The 19302-nt window shown below is 51.2% G+C and overlaps 1 protein-coding gene across 2 annotated transcripts; it reads right to left on the bottom strand.

Moving 5' to 3' along the window:
- Positions 1-825: 825 nt before the first annotated feature.
- CAMKK2 (calcium/calmodulin dependent protein kinase kinase 2) lies at positions 826-17835 on the bottom strand. Of its 2 annotated transcripts, none has more exons than XM_032127800.1 (18): positions 17751-17835; positions 13399-13515; positions 12509-12980; positions 11731-11778; positions 11265-11318; positions 11071-11122; positions 10848-10981; positions 10188-10224; positions 9400-9421; positions 9022-9110; positions 8578-8777; positions 8438-8491; positions 7908-7981; positions 7453-7540; positions 7111-7206; positions 6431-6559; positions 4462-4562; positions 826-4100 (listed from the first exon to the last, which is right to left on the bottom strand). In XM_032127800.1, the coding sequence occupies exons 3-18, from the start codon at positions 12806-12808 to the stop codon at positions 4028-4030; spliced, it is 1551 nt and encodes a 516-aa protein (XP_031983691.1). In that variant the 5' UTR covers positions 12809-12980; positions 13399-13515; positions 17751-17835; the 3' UTR covers positions 826-4027. The 2 variants fall into 2 exon arrangements, with proteins under 2 accessions (XP_031983691.1, XP_031983690.1); XM_032127799.1 differs by having other exon boundaries at positions 13399-13531; positions 17751-17832.
- Positions 17836-19302: the final 1467 nt, after the last annotated feature.

The following is a 19302-nucleotide window of genomic DNA, read 5'->3' as shown; positions in this document are numbered from 1 at the left end:
ATTGTTCGTTTCTCCCCACACACCAAGTGTTAGTGGTGGGCTGTCAAAGCCAGGGCTCTGTGGGCTTTGCCTCTTGATTCTTTCTGGAGAAGTGCTGCTGCAACTACAGCTGCTCTGCCTTGGTTCTCCTGACACCTTGTCCATGTCTGTTGCCTTAAACCCTCTCCAAGGGAGAAGACTTGTAAGTCAGAGGCCAAGGTCTTACGGTCTTTATCTGAATGCTGGTACCAACTGCTTGGAAGAACAGATCTGTTACTCCCTGGCACACCTCTCGTGCTTTTCACCATCACACCAACCCTGTGTCTGGGCTGCTGCATTTAATGGGTTTACACAATTTGATTGAAGTGGATTTGTTGGCTTTTATATTCACATGGCCTCGAGCACCTCTAGTGATCACAGTGACTCACAAAGTCCAGGTCTTCCCTTTCTCTGAATCTTTTCTGGTGTTACAGAGCCCTGGGATCTATTCCATACCTCCAGCATCCTAGCTGCCTTTCTCCAGCAGCACAGTGGATAAACCACAGCATTATCAATTTGTTTTATTCTCTATGTGCCTGCTGCTGCTGAGCACTAAGTTATGTCCCAACTCAAAGAGTGCCCTTCCAAGAGTCAGTGCTCCAGTCTATGCATGTGATTGCTCAGTTTGGATTATACAGTGGCCTGAGCTGCTGTGGTCTCATCCTAGCCCAAGATCCCCAGTAATGGTAGAGCACCAGACTTCACTAACACAGGAGAGTGCTTTCAGATTCCTCTTCCAACAACCAAACTCTTACAGCTTGATAAAGACCACTCAAACAGAATAATGGTTCCACTTGATCAGCTAACTCTGGGTTTGGTTGCATGTCATTTATTTCAACTTGTACAGTGAAGCTTGAATAGCTGTGTGGAAAAACACTTAGTTGTTGCTTTATTCTTTCTTCTTAGGTAATATAATTTAAAAGTGGTAAATACACAGTATTTAAACTTGATACACCTGATAAAGTTAAATGCATAATAAAGGGGTAGGAATGAAACACAAGCCTTGTCATTAAACAAACAGTATAAAAATCAGGAATAGTTCAGGACCTTAGAAAAGAAACAGATCGATTGCCTGATAGGTAAAAGGGAACCACCATGGAAAACTACTCAGACAAGAGGCCTGGTTTCCCCTTAGCACTTTCCTGTGTGCTTTCGGAGCCAAAAAGGCTTAGTACCCAGCAATAAGCCCACAGTCAGCACCGGGCTTGCTTGGAAGGAAGGGAGTTGGGGAAATCAAGCTATTGCCCAGTTCCAAGGCACAAGCAAAATGTTCACTTCACTATAAGGAGAAAGCCAGCGTTACTACTAAGGAACAGCAGCTGGGGAACTGAGCAGGTTTATATACACAGTACAGCTTCTCTAACAGGTCATGCATTTAGAGAGATCTCCCTCACATGGCCACGCTTTATGCTTTCAACAGAGCTGACCAACCAGGAAAATCCACATCGCGTTTCTTTCCGAAACGTGCATTTGGCTGCAGCCCCACCAGAGCCTGCACTGAGGGATACTTGGTTTGGAGAGCACCTTGGGGAAGTGCTGAGCTTTAGCATCCTTCAGAACCAAGCCCGTGCAGGCAATCAGACACTGATCTGTGGGAGTATCTGAGGCCCAGAGACTGACTGGGCAGCAGGGAGCTGGTACAGCTGTTGAGAAGCTGCGTTACACCTGGCAGACCTGTTTGGTCAATGTAAATTGTCTCACCTGACAAATCACAACCAGGGATGGGCAGCACAGAGATCTCTACAACACACCTCTAGCAAACACACCACACACATTACTATGCACTAGCTACAAAGAATCAGATCCCCTAGCTTTTTACATTTTTTTTTGGCAGATCAAGTCCATTTGCAGGGTTAGAGAACCAGGCTGCCCACTCACACACATTTCCACAATGAAAAGTCCTTTGTAGGAAAGAGGGAGCAGGCAGCTGTCGTCATGCTGGCCCCCAAGTTACCTGTTTGGTTTTCCCATAGCTGAAGCTGCAGGGCTTTGGCATAGCCTCGGACTAAAATGGGAGGAAAACAGTGCGTGTCTTATGGCTCCAGACTCCATAGTATTGCTCCTAAACCACCAACTGTCCTGTCCTCACTGGCTTTGGAGAGGCCAGCAGCACAATGTTTCCATAATAAATTGCAATTCGGGGGGAACATCGTTTCAAGTGATCAAAAGGCGTAAGGGACAGTTTGGGTAGGCATCTGCACCCTTGCTAATGCTGTCCTGGCTTTAACAAAAACCAGTCCTAACCAGGAATTACCAGGCCAGGTCTGACTGCAGCGGGGCCAAGGACCTCGGCACGCTACTGCTTGTGCTGTCCAGGATAAAGGAAGACAAGGGAACAGTCACTTTCTAAAGGCAGGGCATCCATGGCCAGGGTTAATAGGCAGAGATCTTACCATTAATCCAAATACTTGGCAGTCTCCTAGTGCCTTCTTCCTGAGGGCAAAGAATTACACCTTATCAGTCCCTCACAAGCTTGGGAGACTCAAATCCTCCTTCTCTGTCAGGTACATCAAATGCCTCGTTCAAGGTCACACAACCACATCAGACTGAGAAGGGAAAACAACCAGACCTTTTCCCCCTAGTCCCACACTCCATCCACAAAACAACTGTACTTACCGTGACCCCTTTCCTTAGGCAAACCCTGGCTCCTCATTCTCCAGCTTTGTTCAAGCACAGAGAACTTGGGAAAGTGAGTCTGGACACCAGAGTCTCTCCCACCACATGACAGATTATTATTTTGTACAAGCACCACAAATAATCAGAGTAATCTGACTGAAGGTGAAAGAGCTCTTCGTAAGAAACAATCCACGAACTAGATATACACTTAATTTACTAACAAGCCTCTGACCCACAGGCATTCACAAATTACTGGTAACAAACTTGCAAAAAATACATAGCATTGGCCCCAGAATCCAGATTAAGAGTTTGGAAAACAAACATTTCTTTGAAAATTACTAGCTAATCATTAAGATCTTAAATTCTAAGCAAGCCCTAAGTCTATACTTAAAAAACAGCATAAGTTGTATTATTTTTAATTGTAGTAAACCATGTAATGTACATGGAAGTGAAGGATTTTACCCTGAATTTTATATTTTATAATATATCTACCTAGATCAAGTAAAAGATTTAGAAACAAACTGTTAGTGCTTTTTCTGTTTAAAACATTCAGCTAAACACCACCTTTCACTTGTAAGTCTGCAGCAAAAATAGTTCAAGCTGAACTTAAGCCCTTAAATACCTTTTCCTTTCATACACTGAATACCTAACTTACCAAGTCCTGGTCACACCAAGGCCTCTGGAAAGGTATTAATTACCTGAGGAGGTAATTAACCTCACTTTCTGAACGTCCTGAAGATGCCATTTCATACAACTTGGCTCACAAAGATAGGCATTCTTTAAAAAGCTGAAAAGGTGGGTTTTTGCTTTGTTCCCATGCAGTTAAAAAGGTGTCAATTAAAAACAAACCAGAACGACAAGAAATAGATGCAACAACATTCCTGGTAGGTCGTGAACTCTCAAAGTGCACACGTGTGGTTGGTTTTACTGCTGTGTATCCCACTTGGCAAAAGCTTCACCCTTCTGCGCGTGCCCACGGCTACACGATGGGCATCGCGCCCCTGGGACGCCGGCGTCAGTCCCTGCAAATTATTTGGCATTAAAACCAGCTAAAAGCAGTTCCAAACACATTTTCCTTTGGCTGCTGTGGGTTTTGTTCTGCAAAGCCCTGTTGCTGCTCACCACGACCGCTCACCTCTTCGCTGTCCACCAGCGCCTCTCCCACCAGAAGTCAGCAGTCCAAGTGATCAGAGATGTTCCATGTTTATGGCAAATAGTCGGATGTCTGATAACATGTGATAACATGCTGCTATGTGAGCTCTACATCCAGCATTGTACTGAGATAGCGCCATGTCATGCTGTGTTTGCTGTGGGCTCTGGTCACCTCGTCCCCAGCGCACACTTTGTGACGTGCCCTGGATTGAGTTGCTCAACAGAACCATAAAGTCTACGTTCACGAAAGAAGTTCCTCCTCTCCCACGTTGGGCAAGTCGTTGCATTTCAGGTTATCTTCACTGCTTCGTTTCCTGTTTTCAAAGGAAATAAACCAGCTGCTGAGTGACTCAGAAAAAGGCAAAGCAGGCCACAAGACACCAGTTTCTGCCCCTTCCCTGCCATGGGATCTTTGGGACACGGAGCATGTGTCACTTCTCCCCACATAACAGGCTGGAAGTGCTATAAAAAGATGTTTTTCATCCCATCAGAATAGCAGGCTATTCCATGTCACAAAAATCCCATAAAGCAGTTACAGATCAGACAGAGGGTGTGTGAATGTCGCAATCATGGCCCCCATGAAAGTTTCAAAGCCCAGCTATTTAATTTCTCCTCCAGAACATTGGAAAAAGCTGCAAATGTCTTTTGGGGCTGAGGTGAGGTGATGACACTTACGGCAGCAGGTTCCCAGAGGAAGACAATGACCGCTCCTCCCTCTTGCTCCCCTCGAACGGGTTCCCAAAGGATCGCTTCCGGATCATCGTTTTAACCAAGATCTGCAAAACCAGAATGTAGTTCATCAGAGTTGCTTTTCCTCCATTCAAGAGCAACAGGAACATCCAACTTTCATGCCCAAGTAATTAAAAAAACTAGTGAAAGTAAGTCAAAGTTCTCTATTAAAAGAACAGAAATCAGAAGGAAGCATCTTTGCAAGTCTCCAGCTGCTTAATACAGGGGCTGTATCCTCATCTGAAACTCTTGCAGGTGAGAGCCACACTAGGTGTAAGAGGCTAGAAAGGAGAGCAAAGCCAAGTCTGGGAGGTTTATTTCCTCCCCAGAATTAGGTTTTACTGATTACTGCATTCAGTATCTGCAAATTCCCAGTTCTCCATGATTACCTGGCAGAATAATTCACTGGAAAGGGAGAGGGTTAAGAACTGGCATGATTTTACCTTAATGTTCATCTGAAACCAAACTGAAAAGCTGGCCATTTGTCCAGCTTTGGCTGCAAAACACAAAGTTACCAATCAGAGACTGGTGGGAACAGAGATGTGCCAGGGTTCTTCCCTGGCATCCCCCAGCTTGTTTTGCTGGTGGGAGCAGACGACAAGGTGAGCAGCACTGGACTCTGTCTCGGCAGGTGCATCCCTGAGAGCCCTTAGCTTCATTTGATGTTGTTCTCATTCCTCTGTGCCTCATGCATCTGCTCGCCAGGGCGCACAGAGAACCCTTCCATGTCCAAAGGGGAGGGTGTTTTATGCAAGAGTCAAAGCCACGAGTGAATTTCATACTGGAGTGTCAACGCCTGCACTTGGCTGCACAACGATCAGGCACCAGAGGGTAATTCTGAAGATCAAATGCGAATGTGAAAATACCACATCTGCCAGTGTGTTATTTAAGAGTCAAAGAGGTACAGTAAAATCTCATTTGCCTTGAGCTGTGCTGAACACACCTGGATTTCAACAGGGCTGGGAGCACTGAGCCCACTGATCAAGTCCCCTCCGAACAGGAAAAAGGGGGTAAACCCCTCATCAATGGTGATCTCTTTAGAGCAACATCTGCTTTTTCAGCCTGAGCAGCACAAGGTACATTTGCATATTCAAATGTCTGTGGTCAGTGAGATTTCTGCAGCGCACCCCAAAGGGAGAGAGCTCCAGAAACAAGGCCAGATGTGGGCACAGCTATGAGATGGAAAAGGGGCTTCAAAGGGAAACCTGTTCTTCAAAAACATCACAGCCTGGGTGCCTGCAGGCAGATAACACCATGCCAGGGAACTGTGAATGGCAAGGGCTGGCAGCACCCAAAGAAATCATTAGGTTTAAAACCACAAAGGATTTTTCACCTTCCACACAGAACAGAGTTACAATGTGGTTCTCACCACCACAGTGGGTTGCAGAGAGTAAAAATATGAGCTTGAAAAGAGATGAGATGAAGTCACCAAGAATAGCTCCAGGCGGGGGCTGATGCATGTCGTGGCCCAGATAAAATCTCCATCCTAAGAAGCTCCCACAGCCCCTATGGCTGGACAGGCAGAACAGGGCAGGAGCTCCTTGTGCCTGGCCAAAACACCTGCTCCCAGCCATGGGCAGGTTCTGGACCAGATGCTCTTTTGCCCTGAGTAAATACAGTGATATTTGGGCAGCCAGCTCAAGTGTGAAGACCAGCAACCCACTGACAGTTACCTTTGGAACTGCTCTAAAATATTCCCTTGCACTGTGGGATACAGCCACACCCAGTGAGCTGCTGAGACCCTGAGACACTGAAGTGTCTTACAGCACTTGTTTCCAAGAGAGGGAAGGTCTTTGCTCTAATCCTGTCCAATGCTTCTGTCCTTCAGCAGCAAACTCCAGCTGCTCAGGGCCACCCCAGCAGGCAGCGTGGACCCTGCTGTACATCCACAGACCATCAACTCCTTTGTACTCACCACGGTGGCCAGGCTGGGAATGTGCTTCACTGAATTCTCCACCTCCTCCTCCGTCACCTCGACGAGGGTGCAGTTCTCATCCTCCGTGGGCAGCAGCTCCGCTCCGTTCTTGGTGACCCAAGGGTGCAACTTCAATTAATAATACAGCCTGTCAGGAATGATTTCCTCTTTTTCATAACTCAAACAACACAAGCCTGGCAAACGCATCTCCTTGTCCAAGCTATGGCTCCTACGTGCTCCTTGAAACGCCAGGGAGCAGGGCAGGGATGTGCCATCTCACTGGTGAGCCAGCTCACCCCGGTGCTGCCAGGAACTGCACAGTCCAGAGCAGAAAATGCTGTGGTGTGGCTCATTCAGAGCCAGCACTAGCCCCACCTACACAACCAAGCCATAACCTTGGTGACCTACAGCACTGGGATCTCTGGGCTTTAGGGAAGGAGACCTATCTTCACTCTCATCTTATGGATGAAGCAGCATCAAGAGGCAGGAGAGATTTATTCCAGTCCATACGTATGAGCAGCAGTAATGGGGAGACCCACCGAGCCCTCATCCTGAACCTGGTTTAATCCATGGCTGAAGGCAGAACCCCTGTTTCTCCTTGCCCACACACTGGTAACTTGGTCAGCTGCAGGAGGAGCACAAAATGGTTTCGCAATTCCCCCGCAATCCTTTCCCCCTACCTTGGTCTCCATTCTCTCAGCTTCTCGCCCCTTCCAGGCTCCCGCAGGGGCGAAGGACCAGAAATCTCCTGCGAAATGCTGTTGCACAGTACTTTCCTGGTAGCAGAGGAAATACTGTACTCAGGGGATTTCCTTTTGCCTGTGACTTCTATAGGCACCAAAGGTCCCAAAGCTGAGCAGGTCCCAGAGCAGGGGAAGGAGCTGGGACTTACCTGCCCAGGGGCCCTGGGCACAGGGGGAGGACCTAGCCTGGCGCGATCAAACTGACTCCCAAAAAAAGCCAAGCAAGGAGAACCCAACAGAAGTGAAGCCACAGCCAGCACCAGGAAGCTGGGTCAGTACCTTGATTTCTGGGACCGAAATCCTAGATTCAGGATTTTTATCCAACATCCTTGTGATCAAATCCTTCAAGAAGTCTGTAACTTCTGGCCTGTGGAAGGAAGAAGGGAGAGATGAGATGGGGAAAGGGATGAATGCTGTCTCTGTTGGTCACCTCAGTGCCAGCCACTGTGAGCCTTCCCAGGCAGAGGGGCTGGACTCCAGCCCCAGCAAGGATGCAACTTCGGGTCCTCATACACCCCCTCCTCTCCAAACCCCCCGAAAAAGCAAAATAACCCCTTATGAGGCAATGTGAAGTGTGATCCCACAGGGCAGAGCAGGGAGAGGCCAACTCAAAGCCTGGGTTTTGCAAAACCACAGAAGAGCAGGGCCAGCCCTACCCAGGGAGTGCTTGAGAAGCAACTGCAATGAGCTGTAAAATAAGGATTGATGGGTTGTTTTTGTTTTTGAGTACTTACTGGTCTGGGAACTCCAACGTTTGGGTCTTGATTTTATTGTGTAAACTCAAGATCCTTTCATCCATAAAAGGGCACTACCATGAAGAAAAAAAGCAATGAAGAAAGCAACAATCTCCATTAAGAGGCAGCAGTGGGGCAGCCAGAGGAACATCAGGATCTCATAGGGTATGAACGATAGCAAAGATCCAGTTACAGGGAAATTCCAGAAGATTTCCTATTACACCAATGTCTACTTATAGACACAATGAAAAAAACATTTAACCAAAAATTACGAATTGCTATAAGAGCTCCCTTCCTAAAAAATCTGCCGAGGCACAGAATTTTTTCCACTGGGGAAGAAGAAAAACACAACCCTTTTGGCTGCACCCATTCAAGGGACAGGCAAAGGTTTCCCATTTCCATCCACACATCCTCATCTCCACTCAGCTCGAACAGGGACACAAGGTGCCAGTGCCACTGCTTACCTGTAACATGGGAGGCACAAACCAACCCCCCCAAACACCAACAGCACTGAAAAACCATCTCATTACCTGCCCAAACACGAAGCAGTACAGGGTGATCCCCATGGCCCAGACATCCAAAGCCTGCAGAATGAAGAAAGCATAGTTAAATCTACAACAGACAATGTGTGCAAGGTTAGTCCAAGACCCTTCAAACTGCTATTAAATACCTTTCCAGAGAAGATTTTCCTGGTTTCTGAGAGCGTCTCTGGGGCCATGAAGGCAGGAGTGCCCACTGTGTTGGTTAAGAGGGCATCAGCTCCCTTGAACTCGTTGCTCACTCCGAAGTCGGCGATCTTGATGTGCCCATCTTCCCCCACGAGGAGGTTGGAAGGTTTAATATCCCGATGGATTATCTTCTGATAGTGCACTGCAGCCAGAGGGACAACGAGTGGTGCAGCAGCACTGGTCTGCTGCTCTGCAGCAAAGGAGCCACAAGGGCTCCATGTGGCCTAAGCCCTTCTGCTAATGCCACAACCAGCCCCAGCTTTAAAAGCCCCTGTGCAGCATAAGCCACCAGAAACAGCACTGCACATCAGCAGAAAGGCCAGCTCCAGGTGTTTAGAAAAAAACCCAAAAATAAGAAATCCCATCATTTTTGCAGAGACACTCACAGTATTCAATGCCCTTGATCAGATCCTGGAAATAGAACCGAGCCTGGTCCTCGCTGAGAGGTTTCAAGGTTGGGATTTCCATCACAGGGCTGCAAAGGCAACAGAGAACAGAGTTCATTCCCTACCTGGATGTGCTGAAACAGGGCCCGAAGGCTTTGTCACCAGCTGGTGACAGCACACAACCCCAAACACAGGCACCTGCAGGGTGTACTCAGCTGTAACCGGGCTGGGGAGACGCTACTCAGACCTCAAGCCCCACCATGAACCTCCCCATCACCTCTGTACCCCATTCCCACCTTGGGTGGCCAAGCTCTGCCACCCACAAACCCATCTCATGTTCAAGTGTTAGTAGGATTTAATCTGGAATTCAGTACTCACCCCTGCTTCACCAGTTCAAACACTGCAACACAAAAGAGAAGGTGATTACGGATCGCTTACAGGGTATGGCTCCTGCAAGCAGTCTCAGCACAAAAGCAATTATTTTAATGACAAAAATTCTAAAAATAATATGTTATTTTTAAAAAGGAGATGCCGTCTTATGCAAGGCATGTGGCATTTGGGTTGCTCCCATTTTCACTTAAGGGGATGCTGCCAACTATCTTCTCAGTGCTGCAGCTTCAGCATCATGAAGTGCCCTCCACGGCACATAAAAACCCTCAGTTTGCCACCAAAAAAGCAGAGCCCACACCCCGAGCAAACCTCTGCGCTTGGCCTCACACACTCCTCCACTAGTACAGGCTGAACATAAATGATGGAAAAGAAATGCCTTCTCCAAGAGTTTTGTATTTACATCAAGCAAACAACTGCAGTCTGCCAGGCAGGTTGGAATGTGGCTCATTTGTACCTTGGATCATTAACTCGTGCCTTTTTCCCTGAAGTCAAAGAAATAAAAACTACTTTCTATCAGCCCGGCTTCAAAGCTGAGAACATCAGTGCTGGTGCTCTCATGGCAAAACATGCCCTGGCACCGAATTAATGCCAATAAAGTGCTATAAAGCACTCTTGTCTCTGTTCCCTACCCAAACCTCATCCTATTTGCTACTCCAGCACATCCAGGCTATACCCAAAGTGAAGAAGAGACCCAGCCCCGCACACAAAACTGCTCTAAAACACAGTGGGAACCTTTTGCCCCATCCCTCTGACACCCCAGGGCAGTGGGCAGTTACCCATGTACAGGTGATCCTCACTGGGGTCATCCAGGACCTGCCAAAGGAAGCAAAAAGGCAATTAAACAGTGCCAAGAAAGCCTTGCAAATTAAAAATTGTGATATTTTATTTAGCAGCCATCTCAGTTCTGCACCATCTGCACCATCAGCACGGTCTGCTCATCTCTGAGTTTCTACCCACAAGAGTAGGGAAAAAAAGAGGACAGAGATGTAGCTGTACTTCAAGGAAGCAAATATTTAAAACACACAGGAAGCATCATCTGACTCATGAGCCAAATAAACTCCAGCCTGCTCATCCTTAATTCTTGATTTTTGGACTGTTTCATACAGGCAGTGGGTGGAGGGCAAGGCAGCTGCACAGCTGAACCTGCACAGAAACACCAGTTCATCCCCAAAACCTGTCTCAGCACTTGCTTCCTCCACAGAAGCAATATTTTTCTGCATTTCCATTTCTGGGCAGGAAAGAAAAAATCTTTTGGGAGGTGAGGAGGTGTTTCCTTCTAAACCAAGGAAAACACAATTCTCCCTAAGGCAGGACCTTAGGCCCTTGCTCCCTTCTGGGGTCACTCCCCTTCACCCAAGACAAGGTGTAGCCCATCCCTGCAGCATCCAGGCTCCATCACGCTCAAGGATGAGTTTTGGAAGGAAGCCAGCGCTTACCTCCACCAGCTTCACCACGTTGGGGTGGTCCAGCTTCTTCAGGATGGCAATCTCCTGGTAGACCTGTTCGATGGGCCCTCTGGGCTGCAGGCAGCCCTCAGAAGCAGCTTTGGCCCCGCGGGGCGGCGGGCGGCCTGTGGGAAAGGCACGGATGTGTCCAGTCAGGAACAATCCCCCAGGATCCCCAAAACATCCCCCAACCAAAAGGTTTTGTGCCACTTACGGGGGAAGCCCGCCTGTCTCATCAGCTTCTTTTTTGAGAGAACCTTCATTGCCTGCAAGAGGGGAACAAATGTGGAATTTGGGGCTAGTCAAGGATAAAATGTGGCTGGTGGGATGGGGCAGGGAGTCAGCAGAGGGGATCCATCCCCCTCCCACCTTGCCCTGCTGCGGGCTCTAGGGCCTTGAGCTACTCACATAGTAGGTGTTATCGTCCTCGTTGTAGGCCAGCTTTACCACCCCGTAGGAGCCCTGGAGAGGGGGCACAGCCATGGGGCAGCAGTTAGGGACAATCCAAAAAACCCACATCACCAAACCTGGCTCTGGGCTCCTCCGCAAACCCACCCCACAGGGATCACAGAGCTGGTGGGCGATGCTGGGAGGAACAGGGGGGTGTACAGTCTGACATCACACTGACAGCAAAGAAAAGCTTCAAATGCCCCATTGCGTGGGAGGGAGAGCAAAGGGGGAAAATTAATAATAATCTTTAAAATATACAATTCAATTGGCACCACTCAGAACCGAACAGGAAGCAACAAAGAACTGCCATGGCAAGTGGATGGACTGCTCCCATTCTGAAGCATTCCCATGACTGGAAAGTGAAAGCGAGCCTGACGCTCTCCCACCCCAAAACCCCTCATCCCACCCCAAACCCAATATTCACCTTCCCGATCTCATCTTTCAGCTTGTACTGGTTGAGCTGCACACAGTCCTGTGGGGAGAGAGCGGGGAAGTTTGGCATGAGCCACAAAACCGCTCGCGTTCGCTCTTCTTTTAAATCTCCAGCAAAACTTTCTCTGCAAACTCACGCCCCGTCCTGCTCTACCCAAGCACCCATGTGGAGCTGGGCAGCTTTGATTCATGAGCCACAAAAGCCACCCACTAAGCCACACGTTGGTGTGTTTATAGATGGCTAATTGCAAACGTTAACGGCCGGGCAGGCGATCCTGTCCTGCCCACTCATGTGGAACAAGAGCAACGGACCGGGAGAGCCCTGAGGGGTTTAATGCTGGCAACCTGGTGCCAAGTAATTTTATTTCTTCTGGGCAAAGCAGCCTCTTGCTGCCTGTTTTCTGTCAGGCTCGGGGCAGGCAGGGCTGTTTTCTCTTTAGGTCTCAGTGAACTTCTCTGTTTCTTATTTTTAAGGAATAAAGAAACTTGTGGTACACTCCTGGCTTCCACCAAACAGCTGTGAGAGTTGGTGGCATCAGCAAAAGGCACAAAAACTGGTGAGTTGGGATCTCGCCTCCCTGAGGGCTGTCCCCATGGCCCAGCATGTCCCACTGCCCTCTGCCACACACATGCAAACATGCCGTAGGGGTTTATCCCAAAAAAAAACAAGTGAGAAGAAATGCCACGGTGGGGAAATCCAGGCAGATGGGGGCAGGAGAACTGTGGGAGCAGCATTCACCCTTCTCACCTGTAATGTTCATCCCCCTCACCTGCAATCCCGTGATGGACACACGGTTGGACTCCACCGTCGGCCGCCGTGGCAGCCGTGGGGAGGAGTGTGGGGACGTCACCGGGGAGTAAGGGAGGGAGGGGTAGATGAAGCGTTCGCTGGCGCCGTTGCCATTCCCAGGTGAGCGGGCAGGCTGCGGCCGCTCCTGCAGGGACAGCTTGCGGCCGGAGAGGTGCAGCTTCCGGCCATCCCCAAAGCCCTCACTGCTGGGCACGTCCATCTCCTCCTCGCTTGCGCTCCCCGTGGCGTCGTGCTCGGTCACCACGATGAGCGAGGCCATGCTGGTGTGGCCGGGGCTCAGCGCTGGGGGGTCCTGCAGCGCCGCGGGAGCTTGGCGGCCGCAGCCTCCAGTGCAGCAGAGGGGCCGTGGGGCAGGCAAGCTGCCGGGGACATGTGGCAGTGTGGAGAGACTGATGGCCTCATCCTGGCCATGCTGTGGCGGGGAGATGTGCCTGCAAACACAGGGTGGGTCAGCCAGGCTCTCCGGAAAGCAGGATTTCCTGCTTGTCATTGTGCTACAGATTGATTTATTCATTCCATAGGGAATGGCAAAGCCAAGGGCAGTGGTGCAGGATGGCACCAGGATGCACAATCACCCTGCCATGGGACAGACCTCAGGCCGGAGCCAGCCTCAACCCCAGGGCTGTCACTACTGTTCCTCCCATGCCCTTTACCTAAACACCTCCAGGGAATAACAACTCCATCATCTCCACTATGGAAATACTCCAAAGGGGTTAAAGGGCAGGATCCAGAATTGCACTATACCGGCATAAATACCACTGAGTTCCCTACTTTACTGCTCAAAGTGAGCACATCTTTGCCAACCCCCCCCTCAGACAAAGCAGTTCAGGGGCACAGGGACTCACTTACCAAGCGTGGGGTGTAGGACCAGCCCCCTGGCTCACTGCTTCCTCCCACAGCCTATCATTGCCAGCGATTTCTCTTCCTCGCCCTGTGGCCTTCTGTGCAAAACTCAGGTCCCCAAACCTTGAGGTAGAGAAAACTGTTAGCAACAAAGAATTTTAAAAAAAAATCAAATAATTAAGTGATAATTAAAAAAGAGGAGAAAATTATGTTGATTCACACGTGCCAGGCGCCCCACAGCACCTGGGGCTGTTCAGTGGTTGGTTGGCTCTAAACCATCCCTCTTCCCTGCCCCAACACTGGTGCTGTTTTTAATTTCTAGGTTAACAAGTTGCCACAGAAGGAAGCGAAAAAAATATCCTGAAACAACCAGCCCAGAAGCAGGAACAGGGTTTGAGGCATTTTTCTGCCTGGTTCCCACACCTCGACGAGGCGGCCAGTTAAAATTAGCTCCACTCATCTCCATTGAAGTTTCCGTGCTGCACCCGCAGCACAACCACTCTGAATCAGCCCAGCAGAAATTATGGGTCAAGTACAGAAATCAAATCATCTCCCCCTCCTCGAGGCTTCACAATGGCCTAATTGCTGTTTTCAACACTGATCTATAAACCGGAGCTTTTGTGCCCAAGTGGGACTGGCCTGGAGCTGAAGCCAACGCGGCACCGCTCGCTGCTCCGAGGCACGGAGAAGCACAGGGATGGGGAGGCTATAAATAAGCCAACGAACAGCAACAAGGACAAACTATTCCAGAAACGCCAGGTTTCGTGGGGCTGAATCCGCTCCTGGATGGGGCTCTGCTGGATGAGAGAGCTGGGAGCCACCAGCCAAGCCAAATTCTCCCCGCAGTGCTGCTGGCAGCCCACGGCAGCGTGTTTTAATGCACTCCCAAATGGATTAAAACAAACAGGCAGCCCCCCCCATTCATCCTGAATTCACAGGGATGCATCTCAAGGCAATTTGCCTGGCTTGCTTTGGGCACCCCTCCAGTGGGCACATATAAATAGCTGCCCTGAAGCCGGAGCTGATCCAGAATGCTATGCCCTCTACCCTCACCGTGCTCTGTGGCCGCACCAAAAAAGGCAGCTCATCAGGGCAGCCTTGGGATGAAACCACCCCAGGAACATCACTGGTAGCAACATCGGTCCCCAGCGGTGCCACAGCACGGCTGGGCATCCCATCCTGCCCCCAGAGAATTGCCTGCATCCCGATTTCCAAGCGTTCCTGATAAACTTTGCCAGGCTTGAGCAAAATAGAGTTATGAAGTCTCAGTCACACTTGAGAGCTGAGCGTGTCCTGGCCGGCGGGAGTTAATTGGCTTGACCAGGATAAACATATCAAGTCTGATTAATTCAAGCAGGCTTCCCCAGGCTCTGTGAACTAAAAGTCATCCAAGCCCCATCCTAACATCAGCTGGAGTGGGAAATCAGATGGGTTTTCCCTCTGAGTGTGTGCAAAGGGTTGGAGGATGGGGGTTTTCAGAAATTGCCCTCTGAGATGACACCTCCTCTGAGAGAAACCCAAAAGTGGGGTCACACTGTTGAACACAGCCCTGTTATCCTTAATAAGCACATGAGGAGGCTGAGGAGGAGGAGGTGAACAGCTGTATTCCCAGCCAGAGAGAAAAGTAAATAGCTGAAATGAGGGCAATAATCCCAAAGAGAGAAAATACAGCCTGGGGGCTTTGGCTACACCAACCCATCCAGGCCCTTGCCTGGGGAAAAGCAGCACATTCTGGTATGAACTCCAGCAGATCCTTATGTAAAAGGGAGCAGCACATGCCCACAAAATCCTCAGGAAATATAACAGCCTGGTGTATAGGAATGATTTATCGGCACAGCTTTTGGCTGCAATCCATATATAACCCATAGCGGCTGCAGCAGGATTATCGAAGCAATCAGTCTCGCATCTAATTCAGCAAGGAGAGGGATATTAAAATGAAAAGAGGTCTGCGAAACCCTGGCAGCAGCTCTCCCTCTCGCTCAGAGTCCACGTGGCTCGAGCGGAAGCGAATGGGAGTGAAATCAGCCCCTGCGAGGGTGAGGGATTTTCACAGCCCCCTCGGGCCGCCCCAGCTCTGCTGAGAGCGTGTGGGCCCTGCCTGGGCCCTGCTGGATGTGGCCACCTCCAGAGGGGAACATGCCGACCGATTCTGGGCGAGTGCAGAGGGTGACACCTCGCAGGCAGCACTGACTGCTCGGATTTAAATCAGAGCCTACGGATGCCTCAGCCTGCCCTTCCCTCCCCAGAGCTGTTTCTCTCCCCAGATGCGGGGGCCGCACACTCGCCTTCCCCACGCGTGCTTCCCTGTGGCAAGGCAGCCACAGTGTCAGGATCAGACCCTCCTAAGGGGGTAAGACTTGGTGGCAGCTCGGCAGTGACCCCTGCATCCATCCTTCCGTGGGGGTCAGCTCACAAACGCCAACTTAAGCTGTTTATTGAACTCAAAACACCAAAACCAGGGCTGATTTTACTCGCAGAGATTCTCCCCTGCTATTGCTGAAGGTTAGTTAAAAGCCAAGCAGGGCCAGCCTGGGGCAGTTATTGGTCTCCCTGGGCAGAGTCCAGTGGCTATTTTGCTTTCCCCGGTCAGGGTCAGCGGTGGAAGTGCCCGTGCCAAGAGTGGTGTCATCTGCAGCAACGGGGGCATCGATCACAGTTTCCCTTCCTACGGGTGAGCACAGACCTTGCCAGAAATATATTAGTCACTGTAGTATACAAAGACCATATGCATCCCCCACCTGACTTTAATGGGAAAAAATCTCTCGGCAGTTTCTCTAGAAGTCAAGAGGACACCCAAATTTATGAGATACTGGAAACAGGCATCCATGCCCCATCTAGGACAGGTCGCTGTGCCCAAGCAGCAAAGCTTGTCATCGCCCCAGGGTGAATGGAAGAGCCTCCTGCGCTGCCTGGCCCAGCCAGCACAGGGTAAAAAGAACTGGGGAAAAAATGCAAAGCCAAGCCGGTAGCATTGTAGTGTCACAACACCCAGCAGCAGGTTTCAACAGGAGTCACAAAAACGTCTTTACCGAGGTTTTTTTATAATTTTGAGGATACTCCCTAATACTGCTGAAACAATATATAATGAGCATCCCAAAAGAGCATAAGCTCCAGAGATGGTGCTGAGCACGGGCCAGGATGAGCTCAGGGCATCCCCATCACCTTGCTCAGCACTGCCAAGCGACTCCCAGTTTTCCTGGAAACATCAGCTCCAGCCCATGATGCCCACAAGAGAGGAAATGAGAGCACTTCTGCACTTTAAAAGACATTAGGGCTGAGTTGAAAGCAAAGGCTCCTCCAAATTACCTCCCCAAAGTGGTAACAGCCTTCCCCAGAACAGCACTGGTCCATCAGACACCCCTCACAGCACACTCAGGTATGGGCTTTTGGGGTCTGTTGGCTGTTTTTCCCAAGAGAAAGTGCTCATGGAGAGGGGCCAGGAGACGGATGGGGCTCGTTCTCCCAGGAGAGGGGCTGTCTCTCTGGTTGCGGGCCATGAAGGCAACTCCGGTGCCTTCCAACAGTCACCACACATCCTCTCCCCAGTGTGGTCCCCCTGGCCCTGAGGACAACCAGGTCCTGTTCCCAGGGGTGGTTTCTGCCCCTGCAGCATTGCAGTCAGCCCACAGCTCCATCACAGTAGCTTCCCGTGGTCATCTCACTTCTGCTCTTGGTCTTGAATGTTACCTTCATGCTCCTGATGCTCTGTGCCGTGCACGTGGCTGCAGGGCTGCATCCCACTTCCTAACCACGCTCCGTCACTCGCAGCAACCCAACCTGTGGCTTCTAATGAGACCTGTCCCCTGTACACAGCCGCTCCATCAACTCCACCCCCTTCACCTTTTCCTGGACTCTCACTTGCCTCTTGACCTTAAAAATCCCCTCTTTTCCCAACCCCATGGCCTATCTTTCCCTGGCACCCCTGATCTCGCCCCTCCATCCCCGGGCAGGAGCCCCGTGGGGTCTGTGGGGCACGCGGTGTGGCCACCCGGTCCCATGGCGCGCCCGGGATGCCGGCACCCGCCGGGTCCCGCAGCACGTGTCGGGGCCGGCGGCAGCGGGATGTCCGCGGGGCCCCGGCGGCCACGGCGCAGCTCCCCGGAGCGGGATGGGGAAATGACAGCACCGAGCCCGCACCGCGGGAGTGTCCGCACAGGCCGGCCACGAGAGCCCCGTCCGGAGGCGATGCCGTTCGCCGCCCGGAGAGCAGCCCCAGCCCCGGCTCCATCCCCGCTCCATCCCTGGCCCGGCCGCCCCCGCTCGCCCGGTCCCTCCGGGCGCGGCTTTGTCTCCGCCACCGCGGGCGCATCCCCCGCCCGGGCCCGCCCGGCCTCCCCGCCAGCTCCCGCAGCACCGACCTGGCGGGGAGCGACCCCGGGACCCCGCAGCCCCCGCAGCCTCCGCCGCGCTGGGCCGGAGCACGGCTGCCCGGCGCCGCCTTCGCTTTCGGTTCCGCTCCGGCGGCGGCAGCGAGGGAAGGAGGGAGGGAAGGAGGGAGGGAGAGATGGAAGGAGAGAGGGAGGGAGAGAGGGAGGCCCCGCTCCGCCCCGGGGAGGGGTAGGTTTCCCCCCAAGCAGCCGCATCCTGCCCGCCCGCCCCTTGTAAGCCGCTCTTGGGGTGTGTTTTGTTCTTTTGTTTATTTATAAATTTTTTTCCCCAGTGTTTTATTCCCCCCCGGGCCGCGCGGCCCCGCCTCGCCTCCCCGCGGGACGCAGCGCAGAGCCCCGGCCGGTCCCGCTGCCGCCGAGCCCCGCTGCGGGCTCCCCGCGTCCGCCTCGGGGGGACACGAGCCCCCGCGTCCCCCGCCTCATCCCCCTGCCCCTGTGCAAACACTGGGCTTCCAGCGTCAGGGCGGCTGGGGGCAAACCAGGTTACCTGCGCCAGTTCCCCCGGACTGAGCGATTGCCCAAATCATCACCTAAAGGGCAGGTTTGGAAACCAGTTGTTTGGAAATGTCAGATTGTTTGCCACCACCAAACAGTTCCCACACAAGTTGCAGCTCTGTAGCGCTGAGACAGAGCTCACGGGCACGGCCTTTAACACCGCGGCTGGCACCAGCCCTCGGTCCATTTTTTGGGGTTTGTTATTTCTATCCAGCACCGTTTCTGCACCAAGCTCACCCGCGGTTTTCTTTTCGTGAAGCAACAGCTTCAGCCTTGAGCAGATGCAAATGCCACAGCCGGCCAAACCCTCTTCCTCAATTTGCTTTAAGACTCGTTTGTAGGCACCACTCTGACACCGTAGAGCTCCCCAGAGCAGAGCCAGGCCTCCATACCAGCTCTGTAGATAAATATTGTAATTCTGACCAGAACCGTGAAAGCCACTCTAAAAATCAGGTTTATGCACTTACCGTAACAGGGTGGGCGCTCCAAACATTTTAAGGGTTGAACTCCTTAATGTCGGTTAATACACAGCTGAGAGGGAATGAGCCACCACCAGCGTTCCACAAAGCTGGGTTCCCCTTTGCTGTTGGGAACATCGTTTTAAAATCAAGTCTCTGATGATCTGCCAACAGCCCCGATGCAGCACTAATTAATGGAATGTGTAAACTAACACCGGACTATCCTTGTCTCAACCACACCTTCATGCTTCTCTCTTCCTCCTTACCTGGCCAGGCTCCAGCAGAACCAGGTTTAGGTCTGGTCTGGCTTTCTCGTTGCTGACAATGCCACAGTTAAATCTACTGCTTCCAGGCAGGGTAGCTGCCGGTGTTTAATGATGTTCAGCTTTTATATAGTCACCAGGTGACTGGCACCCACAAAAGGTTTACACTCACAGAAGTGCAATCCCGCCTGCCCTCAAATCCCACACTACAGCCAAAATGAATTTTCTTCCAAAATGAGGATCTCATTGTTAGCAGCCAGTGCCAGCACATCAGATACTCAGTTAAATAATGGTTTAGGTTAGAAA

The sequence above is a fragment of the Corvus moneduloides genome, chromosome 18 (assembly GCF_009650955.1).
Source record: "Corvus moneduloides isolate bCorMon1 chromosome 18, bCorMon1.pri, whole genome shotgun sequence".
Classification (NCBI taxonomy): Eukaryota; Metazoa; Chordata; class Aves; order Passeriformes; family Corvidae; genus Corvus; species Corvus moneduloides.
The sequence above is the reverse complement of the archived record's forward strand: the minus strand, read 5'-3'. Positions and strand labels throughout refer to the sequence as shown.